The following is a 9,420-nucleotide window of genomic DNA, read 5'->3' on the forward strand; positions in this document are numbered from 1 at the left end:
TTTATTTTAAGAGATCTATCTTATTATCTCCTGTATATTTAGTATTGCTCTTTAATAAAGAAAAATGACTTCTTATCCGATTACTCGATTAATCGATGGAATAATCTGTAGAATACTCGATTACTAAAATAATCGATAGCTACAGCCCTAATCGCAATGCCTTTGGAAAATCTCAGAATCGATGCAGAATCATTTCTCGATTCGCGATGCCTCGATTTATTGTCCCAGCCCTAATAACAGTGATTTTACAAATCCTCATCTGTGACCCTGGAGCACAAAAGCAGTCTTAAGTCGCTGGGGTATATTTGTAGCAATAGCCAACAATACATTGTATGGGTCAAATGATCCATTTTTCTTTTATGCCAAAAATCATTAAGATATTAAGTAAAGATCATGTTCCATGAAGATATTTTGTAAATGTCCTACTGTAAATATATCAAAACTTAATTTTTGATTAGTAATATGCATTGCTAAGAACTTAATTTGGAGAACTTTAAAGATGATTTTCTCAATATTTAGATTTTTTTGCACCCTCTGGAACCAAACAGATTCCAGATTTTCAAATAGTTGTATCTCGGCCAAATATTGTCCGATCCTAACAAACCATACATCAATGGAAAGCTTGATGTATAAAAACTCAATTTTGAAAAATTGACCCTTATGACTAGTTTTGTGGTCCAGGGTCACATTTGTACAAGCATGATTGCTGGCATCACCTTCATGTCTCCGTAGTGCAGTGGGTTTCTCATGTCATGGGCGTAAATCACACTGACTCCAACATCTCTGACTGTGGTCATCACGCCTTTCACTGTAACCGTGGCGACTGCGGAGTTAGTGGACGACCAGCTGAAGTTGCCACTTCCTCCAGTCACCTGAAACAGAGGCAACATCACATTAATGCACAGATTCAACCACACACAGAAGACTAGATTCAAAGGTTATTTCCTCTCATGCGTTTAGACGTTAATGTTTGATGAAAGAAAATAACAGTGTCAGACACCTTGATGGTGTACTGGTACGCTCCCTCTTTAGGCTGCCATGGGAAAGTGAGGATGGCGGGAGTGAGGACGATGGGGTCGTAGATCTCCACGTCCTGCTCATTACGCACAGGAACAGAGAGCGCTTGGACACTTCCTGTCTGAAGACACAGATGAGGTTACAATAAACCACAACAGCATCAACCCAACAACACTGAACACTTGGAAGATCCCAGGAATTATTATTTAAAATGCTTAAACGGTGGACAAACCCCTACTTGATCAACAACCGCTTCCAGCGTGCCATCAATGATGGTCTGACCACGCTTCAAAGCTTTCACATGGTGGTAAGATCCGTTAACAGACGAGTGCAGAACCTCAAAGTACTCTGTAGGGAACATGGTTTCTATACGGATATTCTGTGAAAACAGGAGTTTTTAATACAAATAAAAACACTACCACAAGATGTGAATTCAATTTACATTAAAAAAAAAACAGAGAAAAAAAAAAGTTGTAGCCATTGAGGAAACCAAACCACTGTGGGCATTTTTTTAAATAAATGTAATAGATTACTTATTGTTTAGAGTGTACTTCCCAACCACCCTGACGAGCTTCATGTCTGTGAGAGACTGATGGCAGATGCCTTATGTCTGGGATGTCAGACATTTTCCCAGAAAACTAGGCTGATTTTAAACTGCTTTTTTCCCACTAAAAGGTTATAGTATGTTTGACATATTTCACATTTGAATGAAATGCTTGTATTGAAATATTTTACCCATTTTATTTTCTACCTATGATAAAACTGTGCACTGTACTTCCAATGGATGGACAAAAAAGATGAGAGAAATGTAAAAATATCTTCATTCAACATCTTCATCATGAGGGTGAGTTTAGTTGAACTAACCCTTTAATTTAGAAACTTGTGGCTACCTTTTCAGATACCTCTGCATGATACGAGAAGAGGATTCATTTAATTCCATGGCACTGAAAATAATCATTTTAAACATCCAAACTTGACTTACATCAGACAGGTAAATCTTGTGACCTGACTTATCAAACACTTCAATGAAGATCTCATATTTCCTCCCCGTCTCAAGGACCCAGCGATCCTCAGGATGAATCTTGAATGCTAGAAGACGAGACGATAAAAAAGCCTTTCGTTACACTATTTCAATCAATTACACTCAGAGTGTTATTAATTTCCATTTAATGAGAAATTTTTCTTCATGCAAAGCTAGTGAAGAGACAAACCCAAGTATCCAGGCTCCACGACATAGATGGTGCTGTTGGGAAGTCGGGAAGCACCCTGCATCCCGAGACCTTGACATTCAGAATGAAGGAAACCTCAGAATAAAGTTATCAAAGCGACTGATGCAAATAAACATCCCATGCTACAGAAACATCCCTCTCTTCATGAGGACTGGTGTTGTTGAGTGGAATCTCAGAGCTGGGAACTGTCAGTAAGTTCGACGCTGGTGTGAAGGATACTCTTGTGGTCCAGCACGATGTTGGTGTGTCCCTGCTGAAGGGCAAACACGGTCGAGCTGCTCCGGTCCAGGTTTGCCACAGGGGCATCTGGGTTTCCGTGAGGGGCCACCACCCTGTTCTGAAGGAGAAGCTCATACTGATCGCAGGGCATGGACAGCTCTGAAAGAGAGGAGGACACGCTCAGAAACACACAAAGCACGTCCACTGGAATGAAACCCAACATGGCCAACACATGCAGACCTTTTGTGTCCATTCGCTTCATTCCCAATAAACAGAAATGATTAGCAATTGTTTTGATAATCTAGAGCAATCCACATTCCTACAGTGTTTAAATGGCAATAGAGCAATAGAGAGGCCAGAGTTCAGTACTGCAGATTTAAGTCAAATAATTTTAGATGCTTTTATTAATTTTATTTTGAAAAGCATTTTGGGCAGCGGATTACAGCCTGTTTAGTTTGTTAATTTCGTCTGATTATATAAAACACACTGTAATAACCAATAAAGAAAACGAGTTATTGCTGAATTGATGCAAGCTCACCTGTAATCTTTCCTTGCCGAATTTTCTGGACTTTGTATTTGATGGAGGTGCCGGCAAGCAGATAAACATCATATGCAGGACTCAGAAGGATGTTTTCCAGAATCAGCAATCTGACTTCAGCAGCACCAACATCCTGAAAAACAGTCAACCAAAAAAGACATTCAGCAGAACATATTCATAGTTATGCCATAACATTTGCAAAATATGGCCAAACATCTATTCAGATGAAATGTAAAAGCAATTGCAAAATTGGCATGAACCTTGTAGATTGCTTCTTGTATTTTGGCTTTGAGCTTGGCATGGCCGGTTTTGATTCCTGAAACTAGGATGATATCTCCCTGATGTCCCACTCGCTCCATCTCAGAAATATATGCAGGAGGAGTGTATGCCGACTCTGCAAACCTCAGCACCCTGCAGACAGACAGCTCAACATTACACCAGCATTCACGCTTCTTACAACAGAGCATAGGCATAGCAGATGCCATATAAAACTATTTATTTTTTTTTTTTTTTAAATAAGAATCCCTCATTTACTCACCCTCATGTCATTCAAACCTGCATGACTTCCCTTCTTCCATTAATAAAAAAGACAATATTTTGAAAAATGTTGTTTTGGACTCCACTGGCTTCCATTGTGTGGATAAAATCATTTGAAACATTCTTCAAAATATCTTCTTTTGCGTTCTACAAAAAGTCTTACAACTTTGGACTATGATTTAATTGCTGAATTTGTATTTTTGGGTGAACTATACCTTTAAAGACTCGAGAATATTTTGCTGTATGAATATTTGAATATGCAATACACCAAAATAAAAATCAGAGCCTCTTACTTTTAAACATAAAAATCTGTTTTATTCTAGCTTAAAGCATTCTTTTTTTAATCAACACTTGAATATAGGTAGGTTTCATAAAAAATGCATTATTTTGAGCAAAATCAGAAAATCAGATTTTTATCAAAAACTACATCTGGATAATATTCAGTACGATTATCAAAGCATAAATCCAGTAAATCGCTTCTATCAACACCTCCAAAGCTTGCATAGACATATACCACTTCCTGAATCAACATTTTACTCTGTAACATTATGCAGTTTCCATTGATATGCTGTCTATTGCAGATGATCGCATTATTTTTTATATGCATCTGTTTACATAAGAGATCGCTCGTTTCTCTGTCCTGTTCAGGTGTGTTTTTGTTCGGGAGGTTTTGTACTCGTTCAGATGTGTAATAGCGCCCCGAGTGTATAACAGTGAAAACACGGAAAGCCGTAAAAACTCGTCTTTGGCGGGGAAGCGTTTTCTTCTAAAAGACGAGGTAACTCGTCAATGGATCATCAAAACCGGATCATCAGAGTGAAAGAGGGCATCACTAGGTCTCAGGACAGGTGTGCTCTTACCGCAGGGTGTTGTAGGAGTCGGGGAAGCCTGCCATCTCAGCGTCCTTCACTACAGTCCACTCAAACAGCAGACTGGCCAGAGTACTGAAGGTGTTTCCTGAAGACAGAAGGAGCAATACGTGACCCAGACAGCACATGAACAAGAAAACTGTATTTTTAGGAAAAAAATGTCTTTACATGTGGACATTATCATGCTGAGAAATAAAAGTTTCAGAAAATGTAGTGTGTTCAAGGGACATTTTACATATCTGTCTTATTTGACGTTAAATAACTGACGTTAAATAACTCTGAAAAGAAATAAGTTAGGAGAAAAAAATTTTTTGGTGATGTTCCCCAACAAGTGTGCTGTATGTGATTTAAATTTTGTGGTGATATCATGAAATAATCAAAAGTTACAGCATTTAGAACCAAGGTAGCCTTTTTCTTAGCCCTTGACAGTTTTAAAATTGTCAAAGCCCCAAACAATTATGCTTGTTTTATTCCACTCTGTGAGACCTATCAAATGACACATGACACATGACTATCTGAGCTGTATGATGTTTTTGACATATTAGAGTAAAAGGCACAAAAAAACATTTCATAAATTATGAAAACGTTTTCTATTTATCAGCAAATAACTCAGCACTACTTAGGAGTTAATCAAAGTGGCCACATGCACTGTAAAGTTCAGACTCTCTCAGCTCTCAACTTTCAAATGACACCTGTTTTGTGTTGATCAAGGCAGTGGTTTTAAAAAATATGATTATTCTTTTTTTCTTCTACACTGCTTAAGATAGGGATGCACCGAAACTAAAATTCTTGGCTGAAGCCGAAACTAACAAAATGAAACACTGGGCCGAATATCGAACACGTTTTTTTTTTTTTAGTTTTTTTCCCCATGTATTTTGCCAAAAAAAATTTCACCATTGCATAAATTAAATACGCAAAATGTGATTTTTACCAAATAAATTATCAATTAAAAAACAACAATTTAAAAAATATTTAACACTGAACATTTTTTTACATTCTAGCAGACATTATACCAACAAAGCACAATTTAACTTAAAAAAGAAAATTATCTGATACTTTAGGTAATGTATTGTCCATGACAGAGTATACAAACAAAATATAATTCCAAACAATGTAAAACTGGTGTCAAATATGTGACCCTGGAGCACAAAAGCAGTCTTAAGTCGCTGGGGTATATTTGTAACAATAGCCAACAATACATTGTATGGGTCAAAATTATCCATTTTTCTTTTATGCCAAAAATCATTAGGATATTAAGTAAAGATCATGTTCCATGAAGATATTTTGTAAATTTCCTACCGTAAATATATCAAAACTTAATTTTTGATTAGTAATATGCATTGCTAAGAGCTTCATTTGGACAACTTTAAAGATGATTTTCTCAATATTTAGATTTTTTTGCACCCTCAGATTCCAGATTTTCAAATAGTTGTATCTCGACCAAATATTGTCCTATCCTAACAAACCATACATCAATGGAAAGCTTGATGTATAAAAACTCAATTTCGAAAAATTGACCCTTATGACTGGTTTTGTGGTCCAGGGTCAAAGATATGTTATTCTTTTAATAATGCTTTTTTTTCCCAGACAGACAGAAGTACATCAACTACTGAGCATGACTACAGCACACAGGTGATCTGAACACAAGTGTTCACTTTCTGATATCCTTTTCACGTTCTCCATTTCATTTGAAAATGAAACCGATATAGCATAACACAACAAAATGATTTCCTTAAAGATGTTAAGTCCCCATAATCTTACTCACCCTCTGAATCCAGCGCATGGATCTTCAGCTCCAGCGGCGAATCCTCCAGATGAAGCTCTCGCGTGGTGGACTCGATCTGGATCTCGCTGATCACATCCACGATAGCGTCGCAGCGCAGCACCTGTCCGGTCACTGACACACACACCAGCAGCACAATCAGCAGCAGTTTGACCTCAACTACTACTAACACAGCCAAACAACGAAAACACACAACAGTCAGGCACATAAACGACACTCTTAGTGGAAACATTAAGGCACTATTCATTGATATCGGTTCATTTTCAATCAGAGTAACCTGAAACTGTTCACCTAAAACATGCCTTAGATTAAAAACATATTATCCACTAGGGCTGTCAAAATGGCTGAAAAACTAAATTCGAATTTTTTACTTAAATATTATCAATATTCTATTTATATTCAAATTTAAAAGGCATAATTTCAGTTAGGGGGAAAAAATGCAGTGGGATGGGAAAACCGCCATAAAGTCTTGAGACATGTTTTTTAAAAGTTGAACTTACATTTATTTTACATGGCTTTCTAAACATGCGGCTCTTGTGCGAGACGTGAGTGCAACGGTGATAGAGGTCCCTCTAGAAAATGTGATAAATATGTGTTCTGTGTGAACGGCTTGGTTTCGCTTTTGACGTAAACAGCATCTTTTCTCTTTTTCCGCAATATTTGTAATTAACGCAGCAGCGCCGCATCTAGTGGCTTCAACTGGATAGACTAACAAAAGCGTTAAAATGCGACGACGATGTAAGTGTGCACCACTGATAAAGCTGCCTGACGCACGCCTAAAATTCGAATGCAACGTTTTTGCATTCGAATGTAGATTTTTATTTTAAATTCGACGAATATTCAAAATTTTTTTTTGACAGCCCTATTATCCACCTCGCTGCAGATTTCACCGTTTACTACACTTACAGAAAAAAACATTTGCGCTCTACTGTAAAACACAAAAGGGGATTTCTTTACATCAGTCTTCGCAATTAGTGGCATTTTCAAATATCGGCATCGGCCGATAAGTTTTTCTGATTGGCCGATGTGTTCGAGGCGGGACTTTTATTTTGACGCCTGAGCGCACACCGCTCACATTCTCCCTCTTGTTCGCTGTCGTCGTTCAGTTCTGTCTAATACGGATAGAAGTCTGTCTAATAATCAGATAGAACTGTTAAACAGAGGAATTAAAATGTATACAAAAAGTATTATAACGATTGCTTTAATATTATTAGTAATAGAAAGGCAAACATTATACTTTCTCGTTTGCCGTCAGCATTCAGCAAACACGCATTTATATCATTTAAACAAATCTTTGAATGACTAATGAACATTTAATTTCACAAACTTTGCAGACTTAGTCGAATCTAGTTGAGATCTTGTGAAGTGTGCATGTGTATCCTGCATGATCGCGTGTTCTCTGTGTGACGGTCGGTCCGTGTGAATTGAATGCTGACAGGAGGAGAGTTCAGCTTTACTGGAGACGAGCGATCGACAAACTTTAAACTAGTGATTTCAAATTATGCTGCGCTTTATGCAGTTGCCTACTGCCATATTAATGTCATTTTCACTGTGTGCTGTATGTAAAATGAGTGTTACCTTGGCATTATTTGAAAAAATTAAAAATGATTCACACAAACTTCCCAGAATACTGAGTGCCCTGTTGGTTACTGTGTTTACTTCCTTTTTAATTAGACTTTATTAAATATTTATTTATTTGTGAAAAATGCTTTGTCTTCTAAAGTATAAGTATGTTTATTTTTCACAATTATTTTTAATCCATTTTCAAATGATTTCAAATTTCTTAAATATAAATTAAAATAAATAAAATTATATCCTGCTTTATCCTAATTATTACCCTGCTTTCCAAGATATCGGCATCGGCTGTCAAAAAACCCATATCGGTCGACCACTAATCGCAATACAATGAAAGTGAACGAAGGCTGGAGGCGTCAAGCTCAAGTGACAAAAGAGCACCATTAGAGTTTCATTAAAGTAGCCTGTACAACTATATTCCAAGTCCTCCAAAGTCATACGACAGCTTTTTGTGAGGAACAGAGAGAAATCCATGTTATTATCCACAAACGTTCGAGTAAATGAGAGGAGTTGTTGTTTTGAGTTGAGGTGGATCCAGCTCACAAACCCGGCCTGAATGAGCATTAAATGAGACTGATCCAGTTCTAATGTAGCAGTGCACAATTATCAATGAATAAAAATATATAAGTCACAAAGTTATCATCTGATTTTAGATGGCTTTTAATATAGCACAGGACATTTGGACTATTTTTATACATTTATGTTGCTTTTGCACACCATTCCTGAAGCTCAAAAGCTCCAGTCTCAGCTCACTGTGAAGAAGGCCAGCCAGTAGATTCTACAGAACTTCTCTTTTTGTGTTCCAGAAGAAAGAAAGTCATATAGATGTGGAACAATATAAGAGTGAATAGATAATGACAATTAAAGTTTTGGGTAAACAAAAGTTTCTTTAAGTATAGGTAATAATGCAAATAACTGATATAAGAGTTGCCTATACAGTATCTCACAGAAGTGAGTACACCCCTCACATTTTTGTAAATATTGTATTATATCTTTTCATGTGACAACACTGAAGAAATGACACTTTGCTACAATGTAAAGTAGTGAGTGTACAGCTTGTATAACAGTGTAAATTTAATGTCCCCTCAAAATAACTCAACACACAGCCATTAATGTCTAAACCACTGGCCACAAAAGTGAGTACACCCCTAAGTGAAAATGTCCAAATTGGGCCCAAAGTGTCAATATTTTGTGTGGCCACCATTATTTTCCAGCACTGCCTTAACGCTCTTGGGCATGGCGTTCACCAGAGCTTCACAGGTTGCCACTGGAATCCTCTTCCACTCCTCCATGACGACATCACGGAGCTGGTGGATGTTAGAGACCTTGCGCTCCTTCACCTGCCGTTTGAGGATGCCCCACAGATGCTCAATACGGTTTAGGTCTGGAGACATGCTTGGCCAATCCATCACCTTTACCAAGGCAGTGGTCGTCTTGGAGGTGTGTCTGGGGTCGTTATGTTGGAATACTGCCCTGCGGCCCAGTCTCCGAAGGGAGGGGATCATGCTCTGCTTCAGTATGTCACAGTACATGTTGGCATTCATGGTTCCCTCAATGAACTGTAGCTCCCCAGTGCCGGCAGCACTCATGCAGCCCCAGACCATGACACTCCCACCACCATGCTTGACTGTAGGCAAGACACACTTGTCTTTG

The 9,420-nt window shown here is 37.8% G+C and overlaps 1 protein-coding gene across 1 annotated transcript in view; it reads right to left on the minus strand.

Moving 5' to 3' along the window:
* Nucleotides 1-9,420, minus strand: part of nup210 (nucleoporin 210) — a 46,063-nt gene that overhangs the window by 30,645 nt on the left and 5,998 nt on the right. The window contains exons 3-12 of the mRNA XM_016481263.1: nucleotides 6,175-6,306; nucleotides 4,401-4,497; nucleotides 3,264-3,414; nucleotides 3,004-3,136; nucleotides 2,466-2,624; nucleotides 2,229-2,297; nucleotides 2,000-2,106; nucleotides 1,256-1,396; nucleotides 1,001-1,138; nucleotides 717-872 (exon numbers count right to left, since the gene is read on the minus strand). Coding sequence (XP_016336749.1) covers nucleotides 717-872; nucleotides 1,001-1,138; nucleotides 1,256-1,396; nucleotides 2,000-2,106; nucleotides 2,229-2,297; nucleotides 2,466-2,624; nucleotides 3,004-3,136; nucleotides 3,264-3,414; nucleotides 4,401-4,497; nucleotides 6,175-6,306 — 1,283 coding nt within the window. The remainder of the gene's footprint in view (nucleotides 1-716; nucleotides 873-1,000; nucleotides 1,139-1,255; nucleotides 1,397-1,999; nucleotides 2,107-2,228; nucleotides 2,298-2,465; nucleotides 2,625-3,003; nucleotides 3,137-3,263; nucleotides 3,415-4,400; nucleotides 4,498-6,174; nucleotides 6,307-9,420) is intronic.

Source organism: Sinocyclocheilus anshuiensis, unplaced genomic scaffold (assembly GCF_001515605.1).
Source record: "Sinocyclocheilus anshuiensis isolate Anshui unplaced genomic scaffold, SAMN03320099.WGS_v1.1 scaffold429, whole genome shotgun sequence".
NCBI classification, from domain to species: domain Eukaryota; kingdom Metazoa; phylum Chordata; class Actinopteri; order Cypriniformes; family Cyprinidae; genus Sinocyclocheilus; species Sinocyclocheilus anshuiensis.